This window comes from Cavia porcellus, unplaced genomic scaffold, assembly GCF_034190915.1.
Source record: "Cavia porcellus strain 051 isolate PalLab524CR breed Dunkin Hartley unplaced genomic scaffold, mCavPor4.1 scaffold_17, whole genome shotgun sequence".
NCBI classification, from domain to species: Eukaryota; Metazoa; Chordata; class Mammalia; order Rodentia; family Caviidae; genus Cavia; species Cavia porcellus.
In genome coordinates, this window is record NW_026947500.1 from 43,235,779 (window position 1) to 43,256,035 (window position 20,257).

General features: G+C 52.0%; 1 protein-coding gene across 3 annotated transcripts; it reads right to left on the bottom strand.

Moving 5' to 3' along the window:
• Positions 1 to 409: 409 nt before the first annotated feature.
• Positions 410 to 20,093, bottom strand: Arhgap1 (Rho GTPase activating protein 1). 3 transcript variants are annotated; one of them, XM_003465143.5, is made up of 13 exons: positions 19,939 to 20,093; positions 15,481 to 15,644; positions 15,229 to 15,324; positions 11,153 to 11,240; positions 4,538 to 4,669; positions 3,932 to 4,018; positions 3,736 to 3,834; positions 2,940 to 3,047; positions 2,790 to 2,866; positions 2,610 to 2,687; positions 2,190 to 2,318; positions 1,969 to 2,072; positions 410 to 1,860 (listed from the first exon to the last, which is right to left on the bottom strand). In XM_003465143.5, exons 2-13 carry the CDS (start codon positions 15,611 to 15,613, stop codon positions 1,672 to 1,674), a joined length of 1,320 nt encoding a protein of 439 aa, XP_003465191.3. In that variant the 5' UTR covers positions 15,614 to 15,644; positions 19,939 to 20,093; the 3' UTR covers positions 410 to 1,671. The 3 variants fall into 3 exon arrangements, with proteins under 3 accessions (XP_003465191.3, XP_013002921.1, XP_063083937.1); XM_013147467.3 differs by lacking the exon at positions 19,939 to 20,093 and adding an exon at positions 17,603 to 17,878; XM_063227867.1 differs by lacking the exon at positions 19,939 to 20,093 and adding an exon at positions 6,032 to 6,128.
• Between the last annotated feature and the right edge of the window lie 164 nt (positions 20,094 to 20,257).

The window sequence follows — 20,257 nt, forward strand, 5'->3', positions numbered from 1 at the left end:
CAGACTGCATGAGACATTGTCGTGGGCTCTGGGCCTCCAGCTGGACTTGTGAAGGACACTGCTGTGGCATCCAGGCCCTCAGCTGGATTCTTTGGGTCTCTAGTGTGGACAGATCTTCCACACTCTTGCATTTGATTGGGTGAATATTGTTGAAGAATCCTATAAATTGTGTCTCATAGTAAATTGTTTTCCTTACAAATTCTGACTACAACACAACACAGTGCCCGGTGACCACACCAAAGCGTGGGAGGTGAAGTTGCTACTCCAAGCCTAGAAACCAGTCAGATATCTGTCCTCTGACCCAGGCACAAGTGAGCTGGAGGTGGAAGGGGCAGATGGATTCTTCTCAACTACATGGTGCTTCCCACCCAGTTCTCAACCTGGAGGCCTCACTTCTAGAACAACCAGACAGGGTATTTTCCATTTTTATTTTGAAATACAAAAAGTGCAAACGGTGAAATACACAATTGGTGCCAAGTAAGTCAATAGGTGTGGATGTGAACACTCGATTCACAGTACCAGTGCCCCGTACACTCCAGTGGGGTAGGGGACAGGAGAAAGATCCCAAAGGCTCCCCAGGAAATAGGGCTGTGAGTGACACTCAATATATAAAGGCGGCAGAGAACCAAGTGGCCAAGCCAGGCCAGAGACAGGAGTGACAGAACCAGCCCACTGGTCACCCGGGAGGAACCCCCAGTACAGGCTCTGGAGGTACCATCCTGCTGGCCCCACAGTGGGCACAGGGTCATTGTGGTGTCCCCCTTCTCTGGGGGAGAGGTTCCTGGGGAGAAATGAGGAATGTCAACCATCGTCAGTCCAGAATTTCTGAAGGACAATGGCAGGTGCCAGACTTCCTTGTGGCTACTGCTAGGACCCCCCACAGAGGCTGGTCTATTAGCAAAATCTGTCTCTCTTGTGAGTACCATGAGCCTCAGCACCAGCCCGAGTTCCGAGTCACTATGGACCGGGAATGTGGCTATTCCCAGTGAACCCTGAGACCATGGGTCCCGCATCCAAGATACCAGTCCCTGTAGATCCAAGGGTTAGAACCCCAAGGGGCTGTGCCACTTGGGAAAGGTGGACCCAGAAGGCAGAAACAGGAAGCGGACTGCAGTCTGGCATTCCAGAGGCTGTTAGGACCCAGGGCTCAGCCATGAGAGAGAAAAGAGGCACAGGGACTGCACCCACACTAGTGTCACAGGACTTCTAAAGGGCAGAGCCACTGGACTCAGATACGGAGGCGTCTGGGCACAGCCAGGTCCTGCCTTGGCATCTGGCTGCTCATTCCACAGCCATCAGAAAGGGGGGATCTCTGGTCCCAGGCGCAGCCCCAGCCCCTGCCCCAGCCCCAGGCCAGCCAGCAGGGATATGGTTACCCACTGCTGCCAGGGAAACAGAAGCAGAGAAAAGCAGAAAAAGGGTTACTGGGGTTCAGTCCTTCTCCAGCTGGAAGAGCCAAGCCCTGCAGGAGCCAGGCATCCAGAGAGGCAGTGAAAAGTATAAGGCGAAGACAAGCGTCTTGGGGACAGGAGGCCACCAGGCGGTGGAGGGCTGGGCAGAGCAGAGTGGCCATCCAGTGCCGCACTCCAGCTTCTGTCCCGGGCAGGAGCCCTGGCTCCCCTGTGGCAGAACCAGGCGGAGAAGTCCCATGACCCGTGCACAAGGCTGGGCTCAGAGCCCTGGGGAATCGGGGCTGGGGAACAACTCCCCTTGATGATCCAGGAGGAACTTGGTGAAGGTGTTGATGGGGTTAATGGCCTTGAGGGTGATGGCGGCATCCTTGGCCCAGAGCAGGTTAGGGCCGAAGACAACAGCCAGGTTCGTGTTGGTCATCTTGTTCTGGTCATGGTAGGCAGAAACCTGGGGAGGAAGTTGGGGCTGCAGCAGGAAGGCAGAGCTGTGGCCTCCCACTCCCTGCAGCCCCACCTGGAGTGTATGTCCTCGGGTGAGCCGTGGCCAAGGCCTCACCTGCACCAGGAAGGCAGTCAGGAAGCGAAGCACCTGGTAGTTCTCCTCAGGCAGTGTCCGGAGCACCTGCTGTGTCACCGCCACTCTCTGGCTCTCGTCAATGTCTGTATGGTACAGGGCTTGCTCAGGTCATTGGGTGGGGGCAGGTGGGCAGCAGGGAGAGGCCGGAGCCAGCCCCAAGCCCAGCAGGGTGGCACAGCTGGAGGACAGGAGGCACTCACCAAGGAAGCCCACCACATGGGGGTACAGGTCAAAGGTCAGCAGGGGCTCAGGCAGCTCCCGCAGGAAGGTCTTCAGGATGACAGCCGGCAGGTGCAGCTCATTGTACTGGTCAAAGTCAACGGCCAGCCCTGCGTGGGAGCAGGCAGTCGGGTGGCCCCACTGCTGCTCTGGTCCCTGTGCCACCCACTTCATGGCTTCCCTGGGACCCAGGACGTGGGCTCAGCTCCAGCCTACACTCTCCACCTCTGGCAGCCACATAGCAGGCCTGGGACGGTGGCAGCAGTGGGGACTGTGTCGTGACACCACACAGCACCACAACCTCTGATGGAAGGGAGCGCAGGACCCTGTTTACCCGGTGGCAGAGGTGGGAAGCCCAAGGGTCACACAGGCTTGCACCACACAGGGCAGGCACCACTCACCCATGTTGTACTTGTGCTGCACCTCACGCACCACCTGGGTGTTGGCTGACCTCCGGAAGATGCCCTCGGTGGTGAGAGCTGTGGACAGCAGGGCTGGTGAGTTTCAGGCCTGGCCCCACAGCGTCCCCAGGGCAACTAGGTGACCACAGCATGACCTGGACAGCCAGGCCTGGCACTCACCGTGGGCCTGCAGGTAGGCGACGGTGTCCCTGAGCACAATGGGAATGGGCTCCTGCTCTGGGTTCTTCTCCTGCAGGCTGGGGATCAGGGCCATGAGTGGGCTGCAGCAGGCCTGGCCCTGCACCCCAGCTGCCCCCCTCGCATACTCACTGCTGCAAGGAGACCCCGAACTGCTGGTTGGGTAGGGGCGGCCGAGGTGGCATGGCCTTGGGGGCTGTCGCAGGGCTCTTCTGGGTGGACTTGAGGAAGTCATCATACCTAGGGCGGCAGTAAGTGTCAGGGCCTGTGCCACACCCCACGCTCTCACCGCTCACTTTATCTGGCCTTTGTTCCCAGTTTTACAGGGGTACCTCCTCAGCCCTCTAACACGCTACTGCATGCCCCACACAAGCAAACAAGCAAAATGGGGGTCCAGTCACAGGGGCAGCGTGTAGCTCAGCCGCAGTGTGTGCCTGCATCACAGGAGCACAGGCCCTGGGTTCAACCCCCACTACTGTAGAGAGAAGAAAAAAAAGACTCAGTCACATGGCAGTGACAGAAATGAGGTTTGATTTTGCTGTCCTTTGCTAACCTATAATCCCAGCACTTGGGAGGCTGAGACAGGAGACTGCCATGTGTTAAGAGGGCAGCATAGGCCTGTCTCAAAAAAAGAAAAAACCAAATCGGAGTAGTGGCTCACGCCTGTATCCCAGCACTTGGGAGGCTGAGGTAGGAGGATCCTTTCAAAGTTCGAGACCAGCCTGGGCTACAAAGTGAGCTCAAGGCCAGCCTGAACTGTATAGAGATCCTGTCTCAAAAAAACAAAAAAAAAAAAAAAAAGAAAAAAAAATCCCCTAAGTCAAAGGAAAGAGTGAAGGATGGCACTTGTCTCCTCTCAGTACCCTGCGCTCACCCGGCTTCCCCTCCCTGAAGGCTGATTCTGCCCCCCACAGTGCACTCCCCTTACTTGAGCACTTGGCGAGGGATCCCCAACTGCTCGAGCTTCACGTGCTCACTGAGCTCACTCAGGTAGTTCACATAGAAGATCTTCCGCCCAAACTTGAAGCTGCACAGAAGGAAAAGGGCCTGGTCAGGGGCTGGGGCCACCTCAGGCCCTGCTCAGGCAGCAGGGGGCACTACCTGCCCACCTGGACTGGACTCACCTGATCAGGGGTTTGAAGAGGATGAGCAGGGTTTTGATGAACATGGTCGGGTGCACAATGTACAGGGCCTTGATGTTCTTCTTGTATCTGTGTGGGGACAGAGCAGGGAGCCTGAGAGGGGGAGGGGAAGGAAAGGGAAGGCAGATGGGGCTGCTGTGTGTGTGTGTTTGTGTGCGTTCATCTTTTTGAAACAGGCTCTCACTATGCATTCCAGGCTGGTCTTGAACTCACTTTGGAGCCCAGGCTGGACTAGAACTCATGACAATCCTCCTGCCTCAGCCTCAAGAATGGTGAGATTACAGGTATGTGCCACCATGTCGTGCTTTTTTTCTTTTAAGCGGGGTCTGACTATATAGCCTAGGCTGACCTTGAACTCACATCGACCCTCCTGCTTCAGCCTCCTGACTGTCAGGATCACAGGAGTATACGCCACTACCCCCAGCTTAAGAGTTGGTCCCAGCAGGTACAGGAAGTAAGGCCATTGGTGTCCCATTCTAGGAGAGGGTAAGCCATGTGAATAGTCACACAGCAAATACACAGATGAGTTGGGATCAGATGGAAACTCAAGTCCTTCAGGCAACACCCAGTGTCCCAGGCGCCACCCACTTGCGGTCGAATTCCCGGTAGGCATCTCGCAGCCAGCTGAGTGAGGGTTTGTTGTCGCTGGTCAGGCCATGGTGCAGGTAGAGGAGTGTGTAGTCGCTCTCCACATACTGGTCCAGTGTGTGCTTCAGGTACCTGGAGGAAAGAGCTGCTCAGATCTGGGCTGCGCATGGGCCTAGGAGCCAGCCCTCAGCTGTCTATTCCAGTGGCAGAATCAGTCATAGGGTCCCTCTAAGGAGGTACCACACAGTGGCTGGAATGAGGATCACAGGTCTTTTTTTTGAGACAGGGTTTTACTGAGTCTTTAAATTGCTCAGGCAGGGTTTGAACTTGTGATCCTCCTGTCTCAGTCTCCCGGAGTGCTGGGATCACAGGTGTGCCCCCCATGCCTGGCTACAGCTCCCCCTATTGAGCACTGCTACAGGAGGACAATCAGAGCGCAGCCAAGTCCTCTTCCCACTGGCAGTAAAAAGACAATGTCCAGCATTTGTCCCCAGGCCTGGCCAAGTCAAGAATGACAGGAAGTCACATCTTTGCGTCTTTATCGAGGTGCAAGCTCAGTGAAGGCAGTGAGCAGAGCTCAGGGCTTATCCAACACCATGCAAGCCCCACAGCCTGGAGGCCAGGTCTAACGCCTGTGCTCCACCCTGAGACAGCTAAATTTTGTAAAAACGGACTCTGGCAGGCTGTAAATGAGGTATGAGCATGTGACATGCAGTCAGGGTGATATGGCGGTCACCTGCTGCAGGAACTAGGCTTTCAGGGGACCAAAGAGCCACACTGCAGGTTCCTCTTGTGCATCACACAGTATCCACCAGTCCAACATGACACATTGGTTTGTGGGCTGGGACACTGAAGCCCATGGGGAAGAAGAGTTAAGAGGAGGAAGGAGAACGTGTTAAAAAGGAAGATATACCATGCACAGGTACAAAGCCCTGTGAGGAATGTGATCATTGTGTATCTCTAAAATGGACCAATAAAAATTTTTTTTTTAAAAAGCCCAGAAGGGGCTGGGAATTTAGCTCAGTGGTTCAAGCACTTGCCTGGTAAGTGCAAGGTTGTGAGTTCAGTCCCCCACACCCAAAACAAAACAAAAAAAAATGAAAGCTCAGAGCTAAGCCAGGTATGGTGAAACACACCCGTAATTCCAGCTCTCCAGGCTGACGCAGGAGATTGCCTCAAGGACAAGGCCAGCTGGGGTACATAGTGAGATCCTGTCTCAAAAACAGAGACAGAGGGCTGGAAACCAGCAAAGAGAGCCCTGGGTGGAAGGCACAAGGGTTGGGAGATGGTGGGGAATCCAGGTCAAGTGCCCTGGGTTGGCAAGCAGCCGGCCAACCAGGTCCCTGGCTCTGGCCGGGGCCTGCTGCAGGTTGGGCAGGACATTTAAGGGGAGGTGGCAGGAGAGAAATGCTGGGGTGACCTAATGATTACCCCCAGGTACAGGTCAGACAGCGCACAAAGGCTCTGATCTTTATTAACTGCAGAGTAGTTTACCTCTCATCCACAACGGGTACTGTGCAGCTTATAAACAGCTGCCACCTAAAATGACACCGTTCTGTGACTACGACAACAGCAGGTTGCTTTTGCATTCCTATTTGGGAGACAGAGGGGAGGGGAGAATAAAACGAACTAAGGTACCTGAAGTGCATGTGTCTCCTCCCTAGGACGAATATAATCATTACACACTATAAACACATACTAAGGTATTTTTTAATTTAACAAAAAATTTGGGGCTTGGTGCCTCTTGCCAGTAATCCCAGCACTTGGGAGGCTGAGACAGGAAGATCACCATGTTTGATGCCAGCCTGGGCTACACAGTGAGTCTGTGTCTCAAAAAAACTAATCAAAAAAGCTCACTGGCAGATCCAGTTGTAGGAGACACTCTGAGCAGCTCCCCTTGAATACAGAACAGCTGCTTCAGCATTTTTAACAAATGCTGTCATTTCCATGCACTGATGTGGACAGAGCTGGCCATGGCATTTCCTTCTCTCTTCAACTGGCTACAAGCAATGCAAATAAGGCTGGCTAAGACGCTGACAGGTAACCTTAAAGGCCAACCATGTTTTCCTATTGCCTCGCATTGTGTTCCCTGTTAAATGGTGAAAGTGAGCCACTCAGCTCCAGGCATGTCAAATGGGTATGCGCCTCAAAATAAAAGGCCATACTTCTCAGATTACAAAAGTTTACATGTGATGAGCTGAAGTTACAGCCTACTAAAAACCACTCAAATGCTGTTCTCATTGAGTTATGTAGCCTGGTTCTTCTGCAGGTTGCTCACCCTGCGTATCACAAAGACGCTTTCCTCCCCCTGGTTAGGACACTAAAGCTACACACGTAATGCTTGCGTCCTCACTGTCACTCATCTCTGAATTGCTCCCTTCTTCAGGAGATAATAAATTCTGGGAGAGGCCTTGGATCAAGGCCTTGTGTATATCCTCACTCGGATCGGACTGAGGAACCCATGGCTACCCATAAATCTGAATATGTCTTGGTGTCTTTACTCTTGCTGTGGGTCGCATTGGCGGTGGCAGATTGGAATTCACTTGCTAGGATTCCAATAACGTGTCTTTTTTTTTTTTTATTGGTACTGGGGATCGAACTCATGACCATGTGCTTGCAAAGTAGGCATTTATGCCTGCTAAGCTAAATCCCCAGCCCTCAATAACGTCTCAATAGGATCACAAATATAACTCTCCAGATAAATGGGAATATAGCACTTGGATTACAATATTCAATATTTGGATTACAGTAACAGTGAAAACACAGCCCTCATCTACTGACAAATGTTGTCACTTTTTGAAGGTATTTCAGTGGTGCTGATCAGAAGCCACAAAATGTTCACATTCGGTTAGCCTGTAAAAACATGTTTATTCTAATGGAGAAAAAAACAACCAAAAGGTGGAGGGAGGAGAGAGGAAAAGAGAAGTAAAAGGAATTAAGATGTGTTATGGACGTGCACAAACCTTCCACAAGGAATTTCATCATTATATACTGCAAACATGCACTTAATAAAAAAAAAATTTTTTTTGTCTTTTTCCTTTTTATCGGTACCGGGGATCGAACTCACAACCGCCTGCTTGCAAGGCAGGTGCTTATGCCACTGAGCTAAATCCCCAGCCCCATAAAAAATTTTTTTAAGGCAGGGTCTCACTATGTAGTCCAGGCTGGACTTAAACTCACTATGGAGCCCAGGCTGGTCTTGAACTTGTGATGATCCTCCTACCTCAGCCTCCTGAGTGCTGGAGTGACAGGCATGAACCACCATAACCAGCTTTAAAGTTTTTTAATTTAAAACAAACAAACAGGAAATAACCAGAGATGAACAAAAACATTTTATAGGCTGCTGTTCAATCTAGACTCTCAAGATGGAATAAGGGCCAGGCTTGGTGGGACACACTTATAATCCCAACACTCAGGAGGCTGAGGCAGGAAGACTGCTGTGAGTTCAAGGCCAGCCTGGGCTACAAAGTGAGCTCAAGGCCAGCCTGAACTGCATAGTGAGACCCTGTCTCAAAAAGTTGGGGGACGGGGGACGGGGGAAGAGGGAAGGGGAGGGAGGGAGGGGAGGGGAGGGGGGAGGGGAGGGGAGAGAAAGGAAAAAAGAAAGAGAAGGAGAAGGAGAAAGACAAGAGAAAAGAAGAAAGAGAAAGCCAGATACATGGCATGTGCCATGATTGCAGCCTTTTGGTAGGCAAGAGGATCACAGGTCAAGGCCAGCTGGACAACTTATTGAGACCTTGGGAAGGAAAGAAAGACAAAGGAAGTAACAAAATCGCAGCAAACTTGGAGTTTGTTTTTTCTGTATGTATCTGGTATGTCAAAAAATGTTTGGCTTTTTTTAAGACGGGTTCTTGCTATGTAACCCAGGCTGGCCTCAAATTTATAGCAATCTTTCTGCCTCAGCCTCTAGAGTGCTGAGAATCAAACTCAGGACTTTGCACTTGCCAGGAAGGCACTGTTCTCCTGCATCACATCCCTGTCCCAATACAATGTACTAGAGGATGCATTTGAGGAATGTTTCATGTCCCAAAGATTAAAATGTCTTGTAAAAGGGCCTGGAGCTATAGCTTAGTGGTATAAGTGCCTGCCTGGCAAGTGCAAGATTCTGAGTTCAATTTTCAGAGCTGGAAAAAAAAAAAAAAGAAAAAAAAGTCTTGTAAACTGCACAACTGATCATTTAATTCCACATACATTACATAAAATAGGAAGTGAATATAGCAACATATTAAAAATGGTTGGTATTCTGGGTAATAGATTTGCAGATTTTTTTTTTTACACTTTTTTTTTTCTTTTTTCTTTTTATTGGTACCGGGGATCAAACTCACGACTGCCTGCTTGCAAGTCAGGTGCTTATGCTGCTGAGCTAAATCCCCAGCCCCCAGAAGATTTTTTTTTAATAGTTATCTATTTTTTCATAGCTTACATTTTCATAGCCTCTCAAAGTATAATTCTTTGGGTCTGGGCTATAGCTCAGCAGCACGGCGCCTGACTGGCAAGCATGAGGCTGCGAAATCGATTCCCAGTACCAAAAAAAAAGTATAATACTTTGAAAATGTAAACAACACAGGTGGGTGTGTTGGTGCATGCCTGTACTCCCAGTACTCAGGAGGCTGAGACAGGAGGATTGTTGCAAATTTGAGACTAGCCTGAGCTACTAAGTGAGCTCAAGGCCAGCCTGAACTGCATAGCAAGATCCCATCTCAAAGATTTAAAAAAAAAGAAAAAAAATGTAAACAATGGCATCTTTGTGTGTGTGTGGTGTGTGTGTATGCAGTGTATATGTGTATGTTTGTGCATGCGAATGTGAAGCAGGGCACGATAGGCACAGACAGCACGAAGCCCGGAAGGGACTGAGGCCTACAGCAGGAGGCAGGAAGCCCAGTGGTTTCCCTCCACAGTGGCCCCAGTGATCTGGGTGCTTCCCCATCCTGCCTGACTTCCGCCCACCGGAAGTGCTGTCTGGCTAGGAGTTTGTCACCTGGCTCAGCACACACCTAGAAACAGCCCCTGGGAGGCCAGTGACTCGGCCACGCCCGAGCCAAGCTTCTCAGCCTGAGTGCAGCAGGAGGAAAGGAGGGAAGAGCCAGAGAGACAGATCTCATGGCCCCAGTGGGCGAGGTGGTTCACACCTATCATCTCCATGCTCTGGAGGCTGAGACAGGAGGATTGCTCTGTGTTTAAGGCCAGCCTGGGCAACATAGTGAGACCCTGTTTCAAAAACCAAAAAACAAACAAACAGAAAAAAACCCACATAGGGCTTTGTCAGCCTTGGCTCTCAGCCCAGACCAGCAGAGACCAAAACTCAGGTGTCAGCACTTTTGCTGTCCCCAAGCCCAGCCCAGCCCTATACACGCACAACCCCTCAGGATCTCAAAGAACTGCTTCCAGCTGCGTGGGGAAGTTACATTTCTGTTGAGGGAGGAGAGAAGAAATAAAATATAGGTGGAAAGGCAACAAAGACATGAGAATGAAGAATCGTGCTTTGTTATTTTTGAGACAGTGTTTTGCTATGTAGCTCAGGGTGGTCTTCGGTTCTTTAGTTCAGCCTCGGAGACCCTCAGACCCAGCCCCAGTGACAAGTGGGAGCTGTCACCTGGTCAGGAAAGAAAAAGATGGCCAGGTGCAGTGAGGCGCAACTGTGATCCCAGCATTCTGGGAGGCTGAGGCAGGAGGGTCCCAAGTTCAAGCTCCCAGCCTGGGTATCTTAGCAACTTAGAAATACCCTGTCTCAAAAGTTAAAAACAAAATAACAAAGGACTGGGGATGTGACTCAGTATAAAGGCCTTGGATTCAATCCCCTGTATCAAAATACAATAAAATAAAAAGGCTATGACTCCTGCATGTGGCAGTGCTCTGATCCCTGCCGGGGTGGTTGTCAGAGGAGGACTGGGCACCAGCCTGTGCCCAGTCTGCAGCCTGTTGTTAGAAATGGGGGCTCTGCTGCATATGCCTGGCAGCAGCTTCAGCACGGAACACAATAACAGGGCAGGAGGGGTGGAGGAGGAGGGAGCTGGAAGTTGTGTATCTAGGCCGTGACTCCCCAGGAAGAATGTGACCATTACAATTAGAGAAAATGTGCACTAATAAAAATTTTTAAATAGGGTAACTCTTCTTACAAACAATTATGAACATAAGTGACAAACAGACATCAGAAATACCGAATAATGATTTGGATGACAATTTTTTTTTGGTACTGGGGATCGAACTCATGACCTCGTGCTTGCCAGGCAGGCACTGTGCCACTGAGCTAAATCCCCGGCCTCACAGTTATTGCTTTTTGAGACAGAGTCTCACCATGTAGTCTAGGCTGGCCTGGAACTCAAGCAACTGTCTTGCCTCAGCCTCCCAAATATCGGGATCCTAGGCTTGTGCCACCACACCTAGCTTTTTGGCATTTTCTAAGGCATTTGACACACGGGACTCCACTGTTTGACGAAAGAGGGCTGCACTCCCACCCCTCCTGAGATGTGAGATGAAGCTAAGGATCCCTGCCAATTTCACTGTTCCAGGACTAGCAAGCAGCTGACTCCTGCTCCCCAAGGGAAGAGGGGAGGCACAAGGGAGGTGGCCTGGCCCAGCAGGGAGGGGTAGCAGAGAGCAGGGGGAGGGACTCACCCCAGGAGCTTGCTGTGGTCCAGCTGGTGGCTGGGTGGCATCCGGCAGGCACTGAACACAATGATCTTCCTTCCGTACTTGTCGTCACCTAGGTGTGGACAGACAGCAGTGGGCGGATGACAAGGGAGGGACAGAGGGACTGCATGTGCCACCTTGGAGACCTGGCATGATCCTGGCGTCTACTGCTGGGAAGCCACCTGCCTCCAGGTTGGGCCACTTAGGAAAGAGGGGCTAAGCCAGGCATGGTGGTGAACACCTGCAAATTCTGCAGTCTGGGAGGCTGAGACAGGAAGATTGCCACCGGTTTGAGGCAAACCCAGAGTACATAGCGAGGTCAAAGTCAGCCTAAACTACATAGCAAGACCCTGTCTTTAAAAATAAAGAAAAGAAAGGAAAAGAATAACAGAGCAAAGTCCGGGATGTAGCTCAGTGGCATAAGCACCTGCCTGGCAAGCATAAGGTCATGAGTTCAATCCCCAATCCCCGGTACCAAAAAAAAAAAGAAAAACAGAGGAAGAAAAGGTCAGTCACTTTGAGGGCACTAGGTACAGAAATAGCATTTGCTTTTCCAGGCCTGCTGAAGTAAGTCATGTGGTGGACAGCGAAGCCCCTGGAATGCAATCCCAATGGGCTATACAAAGCAGGAAAATCACACGTGATCTGCCAGCAGCACTGACCTTTGTGACTGCACCCAGGCCCCCACAACTCCTGTCTCTGCCCAAAGTGCAGCCTGCCCTCCTCCTCCCTTCCTCAAATTCCTCGGGTGGCACCTGGGGTCACAAAGAGGCTCTGTTCCCCAACCCGCCCCAAGTCTATGTCTGAGAGACTCCTTTCTGCTGTCCCCTCTACAGGTTCCCGGCCTGGGAATGTCCTGTACAGCTCTGGGACTCAAGGGCTCAGCCCTGTCTGCCTGGCTCGAACCCCACACCTCTGGCACAGAGCTCTCCCCAAAGGCACTTCCGGCGGCTCCCGGGGGACTCTGCTCAGACAGAATCCCGCCCTTCTCCCCCACAGACTGTGTGGCCCCTTTCCATGCCCCTTTTGCTGGTGCAAACCATCCTTGTGTAACTGTTCATGTTTCTTTGCCCCTCTGCTACTAGGAACTGAAGCTAGGATCTGTGCAGTGAGCTGCAACCCCAGCCCTTTCTCAATGTGAGTCAGGGTCTGGCTAAGCTGCTAAATTGCCTGTGTTAAAGTCAGTCTTGAGATCCTCCTGCCTCAGTCCCCCACACTGCTAGGACTACACATGTGGGACTGTGTCTCATGTGTCTTTGAGTCTAGGGCTTGGCACATGGTAGGTATTCAAAAAGTGTCCACAGCTGCCTATAGGTCCAGCTATTCAGGAAGCTGAGGCAGGAAGATCACCTGAGCCATTAAGTTTGAGACCATCCTGGACGACAAAGTGAACCTGTCTTCACAGCAAGTGTTGTCACCATGACTTGGTGTGCACAGCCACAATTCTGCCTGCCTTTCACGTTCCAGTTAGGAGTTGACCTCTAATAACACTGACTTCTCTAAACCTCAGACAGAATTTCTACAGACTGACACCCAGAGAATCCTCTCTGTGCCTGTGTGGAGGGGATGTGGGGGCCACCTGTTCCCTTCCTGAACCTGATCCTGAGGCACTGGGTTCCCACTGGGGCCATCTGCCCACCCTGATTCACTTCCCACTGCTGGGCAGTCAGACAACAAAGGGTCCAGTGGGCAGCAAACGGGAAGCACCTGGGGTCACCCAGGCACCCCATCTAGGCACAGGGCTTGTCTGCAAGTAGGGAATGGCTTGGGAACAGAGACCTGGGAAAGACTTTCCAGGCCCCGCCTGACCACAGGGCAGCTCTCACTGGCCAGCAGCTCTGGGGACTCTTTTTTTTTTTTAAATCAGTACCAGGGATCAAACTCACAACCATGCACTTGTAAGACAGGTGCTTATGTCACTGATCTAAATCCCCAGCCCCGCTATGGGGACTCTTTTGGCACAGAGGCAATGATGGTTACGGAAGCAAGTGGGAAAAGGGGTGCTTTTGGGTCCTCAACCAGTGTTTTATGAATGGACTCACAGGTTCTATGATGGGCCATGAAAAGACATGCATAGTGTTTTCAGAAAGAAGATAAATATCTATAACTGAAGCCAGGTGTGATGGCGCACACCAGCACTTGGGAGGCTGAGGCAAGAGGATCACCTCAGTTCATGGCCAGCAGGGGCTACATAGTGAGACCCTGTCTCAGAAGCCAAAACCAAAACCAAACAAAAGGGGTCAGGGGCAAGACAGCAAGACAGCAAGGACTGAGGGTCTGACACCCTGGGGTGTAGTCCCTGTGCTCCCACTCCCTGAAGCGGGGCACCACTAGCACAGCCTTGGCGGCCTATCTTTCACTGCAAGGAGAGTAGTGACAGCGGAGGCTGCAAGAAGATAGACGGAGACCCAGGGCTCCCAGCCAGACCTCAGAAAGGGGCAGATTCTGCCCGAAGACTGAAGAAACGCAACAGAGTGCGGGAGGGGTTCTGCTCCCCCAGATGCCAGTGGAGACTCTCCCAGGTGGCTGCAGGGTTAATCAGCAACAGAATAGCTCCTGAGCATGCGTGCCCAGCCCTGCCACCAGAACCTGCAGAACAGGACAGGGAGGAGGGGTGGGCAGGCGGCTGAAGCCCAGGCAGTCTGCTAAGCTGTTAAACTGCTGGGCACAGCAGTGCAATGAAAATCAAACACTGCCAGTGATGGCCATCTTTCCCCTCCCCAGATGGCCTGCCCTGAAGCCCTGCCCGGACCATCTGACCAAGCAGCGTGACAGCCACTGGGTGGGGACAGCACACCTTGCAGGGGGACAGGGAATGGAACCCATTCTCCTTTCCCACAAGAGCTCTTGATCCAGTTTCTTCCTTTATTTATTTTTATTTTTTTATTTTTTTGGAGACAGGGTCTCACACTATCATGTAGGCTGACCTCAAACTGACAGCCTCAGCCTCCAGAGTGCTGAGATTACAGGTGTGCATCACCATGTTAGGCGCTTTCTTTTTTTTTTTTTTTAAGAGTTTTGCTATTGGGCTGGGGATTTAGCTCAGCGGCATAAGCACCTGCCTTGTAAGCAGGCGGTGGTGAGTTCGATCCCCGGTACCGATAAAAATGAAAAAGACAAAAAAAAAAAAAAGTTTTGCTATGTAGCCCAGGCTGGCCTTGAACTTGCCTTGATCCTCCTGTCTTGCCCTCCTGAGCGTACTGCACCGAACCCAACTAGGAGCACTGTCGGTCCCCATGCCGCCTCCTCCCTGCCCTGCCTGCCACCAACTCTGCTGTTTTCTGTTGCCAGGCAACAAGGCTTCCCTGCTCTCCACACTGATCCCCAGGGGAGGCCTAGCACAGAGAACTGGACAGACACCTCTCAGGCGGGCCCTCAGTCCCGTCATACCCTAGGGAAATAAGAGGACAGTGAGCCAGCACGAGCACTGTCTTGCCCAGCTTTGTCACAAGGCTGGACCAAGACCAGGAAGGTGGCAAAGTGGACTCCTGCATGGCTCCCAGATTGGGAAAGGCTCAGGAAGAACAGCTGTTTCTCCCACAGGGTGAGCAGCCAAGGCCAGGACCCCTTCTCAGCGCAGATGCCACAAAAACACCCTGGATAGGTCCCTCTACAACCTCTTGTGGCCTGAGCATGGCATCTAGGCGCATGGGTGCTCTAGGGCCCAAGCCAGCACTATGTGGCTCCCAGGATGCGTACCACCCAGCCTATGGTGGGGGTATAGGGCCAGTCTGTCCCCTGCTTACAGTTGATCAGCTGTAAACCTCTCAGTGAGACCACAAGGAAGGAAGCTTCCACACCAAAGCCAGCACTCTGTGACTTCAAAGCCACCAGGCCACACTGGCTCCAGTGACCATCTGCAGATGGAGATGTGGGTCCCAGGGCAGGATGCCATGGCAGTGGACACCGCACATGGTGGCCACAATCAACTCCCTGCTTTAGAGAAAAGGACTGTGCAATCAGGGGCCCGAGGCTGAGCTCAGGCCACAGGGCAGGTACCAGCGTGTCCCTGTCCCCACCCTGGGAGTCACACAGTGAGGAAAGCGGGACAGCCCACTCACCTGCCACCTCCACGATCTGGTGCCGGGCAATGTCATAGTAAGGGTCATCCCACTTCAGATGTGTGACAGGCTCCGGGGAGCTGCTTTTGGAGTCATCTGAGGACAGCAGAGCTGGGCGTGACTGGGGCTGGCATAGCGCATTACCCCCCCCACCCCCACCCTGTAAAGCTGGTGCCCTGGCCGGGCCATGACATTAAGGACCATGGTGCTCCTCAGGCCCCTGGGCTCTCCCTGAGACACACTGGCACCCACCTGACTTGGGGAAGTCAGGCATGTCGTCCGAAGGCCAATTCTTCTCATCAATAGAGGCCAGCTTGAGCTGGTTCAGGGTCTGACTGGGGTCATCGAGGGTCAGGTCATCCTGCAGCTCGGAGAGCGGGTCCATGGCTGAGTCTACCGCAGAACCTGAGACAAACCTGGGGAGGTGGGGCAGGGGCCAGGGACACCTCTGTCACCTTCCAGAATCCAACAGCCTTCCCACTGCCCAACCCCCTCTCCTGGCTCCTAGTCCGTTCCTGAAAGCTTCTCAGCCTGCAAGACTCCAGGAACATGATGCCAGAAAAGGCAGCTGGCAGAGGGGGCCACAGCTTGGCACCTCGCTCTCGGTCCTCAGCTGGGTAGGAAGTGCCGTGCCAGGTCCCGCACTGCCTGTTACCCATCTGACCTCACTGTGCAGCTCCAGCTGCAGAGGGCCGAGGTCCACATTCCTTTCCTCAGGGGTGTGGGAGCATGGAAGCCTCACGGATCCCAGCAGTTACAGGCATGGAGATGTTTCAAGAATCTAATGATCTCCTAGCTAAGTGTGGTAGTGTATACCTATAATCTCAGCACTCAGGAGGCTGAGGCAGAAAGATTGCTGAGTGTTTCAGACCAGCTGGGACTCACATAGTGAGTTCAAGGCCACCCAGAACTACGTAGTAAGACTCTATCTCATGAAACAAAAAGGAATCTAGTGGTCTCTGAATGCCATGTCCAAAAAAGGGCCAGCTATGGCCCTGGGTACTCCCTTCCAGAGCCCAAGGAAGAGGAGGTGACTAGAGATGGGAGGGTCCCATAAAGCCATACTTGTGGACTCACCAGCAGAGAATGGGATCTGCCCGCCAGTCCTAGCAGACAATCTCTAGGCCCCTAGGGTCTAGGGTCCCCCCTTAGTTGTGGGGGGTAGTAGGCTGGAGGCTGGCTTGGAGGCAGGAAGGTCGACAGATGAGAAAGCGTGGGGCCTGAGACAAGAGGGTGGATGGCAGAGCAGCAGGAAGGAAGGGAAAAGGGCTGGTGCGGGAATCAGTTTTCTCCACTCCACATCCAGGAAGGGCACCCCCACCCCGCAACTCCCTCCCCCACTGCAGGCTCACCAGAAGGCAGAGGGGGCTTTCAATGCAACCCCACTGCCCAAGCCCAGAGAAGAGGCTGGTCGAGAGCCAGCTGCATTCCTGGAGCCCCAAAAATGACATATATGGTCAGACTCTGAAGGCAGATAAGGACGGCAGGCAGGGCTGGGGCAGGCAGGAGGGAGAGGGGGACAGCGGCCACCCAGAGCTGCCCCTGCCTCTGGGCTGAGGTCACACGGCAATCTCCTGCACGCGTCCCAGCCAACTTGGGATGGTGAACTGGCTCCCTGTGCCTAGCAACAAGCACCCTGTTACCAGGGCAACCACACTGAGTCAGTGGGAAGAGCTGTTTCAAGCTCCAAGACAAAACCAAACAGCCACAAGCCTCTCCTCTCTGTCTTCCTTGGTCAAACCTCCACTCTTGCTTTCCACCAAAACACAAGTCCCTGTCCAAGAGCACCAGGATGGCTCTGTCACACTCAGGGATGCATTTTCTTTCTTTCTTTTTTTTTTTTTTTTTTGTCTTTTTCGTTTTTATCGGTATCACGACTGCCTGCTTGCAAGGCAGGTGCTTATGCCGCTGAGCTAAATCCCCAGCCCCTAGGGATGCATTTCCTTGGTGTGTACTTTTAGGTCCTTATCTGAAAGCCCTGTTCCCTCACTTTTTTTTTTTTTTTTTTGAGACAGTCTTGCTATGTAGTCCAGGTGAGCCTTAAACTCACTGTACAGCCCAAGCTGGCCACAACCTCAAAGCAATCCTCCTTCCTCAGCCTCCTGAGGGCTGGGATTGTAGGTGTGCGACACCACAAGGCCAGAAGATCTCCCTCACGTTCAAACAGGGCCTTAAGACATCCATCGTGATCCAGCTACTTCTCATCTACCACGCCTTCCCCCTCCCCTGCCACCCAGGAGGCTGTGAGGGCAGCTAAGGGGGCTCCCAGTCGAGTAAGGGGGACAAAATCCAGCTCAAAACAACATCCCTCCTGCTCTGGCACTGCCCAGACATCAGCCCCACTCAGCTAACCCAGAGAAGTCTTTCTACTCACAGTGGGCAGTGGAAGAGACTTGGCTTCCGGTATATGGAGAACTGGGTTATGGTCCTGCCTAGGCCGAAAATGTGCCAAAATCCTGAGCAAATCCAGTTTCTAGCTGAGCCTAAATGTCCTCATCTGTTGAAGCAAAAGCTCCTCCCAGAAACATAATCCTCCAGTGTTGAGAAATACTTGGGCTGCAGTGAATGAGAGAATTAGAAGTAGCAGCCTGAAGCTCAAGTGTGTGTGAGGAAGACAGAGACCACAAAAAGGGAGCTGCACGTGGACATGGTGGTATATGCCTATAATTCCGGTATTCTGGGAGGCTGAGGCAGGAGGAATCTGAGTGCAGCCTGGACAACTTAGTGACTTAGCAATTTAAAGAAAAAGGGGGGGGGGGCTGGGGATTTAGCTCAGCGGCATAAGCACCTGCCTTGCAAGCAGGCAGTCGTGAGTTCGATTCCTGGTACCGATAAAAACGAAAACGGAAAAAAAAAAAGACCCAAAAAAAAAGAAAAAGGGTTGGGGATTGTAGCCCAGTGGAAGGCCCTGAGTTCAATCCCCAGTGATACAACACACACATACATAATACACACACAAACTAAATTTATTTTAAAAGGGAGCTGAATTCAAACTCCAGTTACTCTTTTCCAGTAGAGGTTCAGTCAATCCTTTCAGATCTGAACTTTCCCCTTAATCCCCCTAACCTCCTTTCCCAGTGTAAGTAATCACAACCATTCCCACCTCCCTGCCACACTCCCTCTCTCAGGCCACCTCCAGTCCATGGCTGTGGTCTTTTCTGACTCAGAAGCCTCCCATTTGCTGGGAGGGCCTAGTCAAGAAGATTCTTTATTTTATTTTATTTTAGCCAAGAAGATTCTAGAACAAAGTCAGAGAAATGAAGTTTTCTGGCTACCAGAGACATTGACCAGTAACAAGTCACATTTAGCTTTGGGCAAAACATTTCCTATTCTGAGATTATTTTTTCCTTTTCAGTACATAGGTCATTTTACAAAAGTCTCTGAGAAGCCAAGTAAGGTGGCACACATCTGTAATCCCAGCACTCAGGAGGCTGAGGCAGGAGGATCATTGCAAATTCGAGACCAGCCTGGGCTACAAAGGCCAGCCTGAACTGCACAGCGAGACCCTGTCTCAAAAAAACAAAAACAAAAAGTCTCTGATACAGGGCTGGGGATTTAACTCAGTGGCGCAGCCCCTGCCTGGCAGTGTGAGGTCCTGAGTTCAATTCCGGGTACCAAAAAAAAAAGTTTCTGACAGTCATGTTAAGTAGGGGTTTTAACAGTTGACAAATGAAAGGCTTCTTTGAAAAACTGGTATTTGTGATTTCTTCCCAAAGAAAAATTGGTAAAAATGCATGAAATCTTTCATGCAGTTTTAGGAACCACTGCTGGCAGAGCACTCGCATAGCATGCACGAGGCCCTGAGTTTGATCCTACGCTGCAACTAATGAACAAACAAAAACCTATTCAGAATAATGCCTGGTAAGGATTAGATGACCGAGTGAATTAACTTCTTCCTAAGTGGAGAAGGGACCAACATTTATGGAGGGCCTAGAAAGTATCAAACGATTAACTTCACAGCAGGACTGGTCGGGCATGTAATAAGTCCAGTTTACAGTTTGAGGAAAGTGAGGTGCAGAAAAAACAAGCAAACTGATGAAGGCACATCTTCAGCCTAGGCAGGACCTCAGAGGCAGGCCCTTAGTCCCTTCCAGCAAGCAGATCCCTCCACAGTTCCCTAAGTGCCTGTCATTCACTCGATTTTCTGGGTTCAAAGAGTGCCACCAAAGGGTAACTACAGCCTCTCCCTAATCTTCCCTTTGTGCAGAACACACACAACAACACAAAATAGCGTCGTCAGGCATTGCAATCGGCCTCCCATTCGTGGCGCCATAATTATAAAAACGTAATTTTTTTAAAAAGTCCGGATTGGGTGCAATTATCTCATTTCATAAATTAAGAAAGTGACATGAAAGCGTGGTCTAGTGAGCGGCAGACTGCTGCTCCCCCCAGATCTCTCCTCAGTGCTTCGGTAGAGGACATCCGAGAAACTTCGCCCTCCTACGGACTTGCTCCTGACAGCGAGTAGCCTGGCCTCAGCCCTGCGGAGGGCGGGAAGAAGCCAGCGAAAGGGGCTGTCTTCTGGGGCGGGAACCCAAGTGGGACAGGATCTCCGACAGCTAAAGGCCAGGCCCCCAGGCCCTATTCTACCCTCGCCTTCCCCTCGGATTCGCTGGGGTCCTTCCCATGCGGACCCCATCTTTTGGGTCGGCCAAGCCAACTCCTCCCCTTGCCCTACCCCACCCGGAGACCCCGCGCCGTGCAGCTCACCGCGCTCCCGGGTTGCTCTTGCTGCCACGCCTGTCAAAGCTCTGCAAACATCCGGCACCGCAGTGGAATGGGAACCGCCCCCTCGGGGGCGCCTCATTCCCAACCAGTTCCGCCACACCTCCCACCTACTTCCGGCTCGCTGCCAGGTCCAAACAGAGCCTCCCACGAGCCACGCCTACTTCCTGCACTCTCCCGCCAAAATGCCTGCGGGAGGGAGGGATAGTGTAACTTTCCGACTCATCACTCTTCAATGGAGTGGTGTGGAACCACTTCGTTCCGCTTTCTGAGATACTCGAATCTCTGCACGGCTTTGAACTCC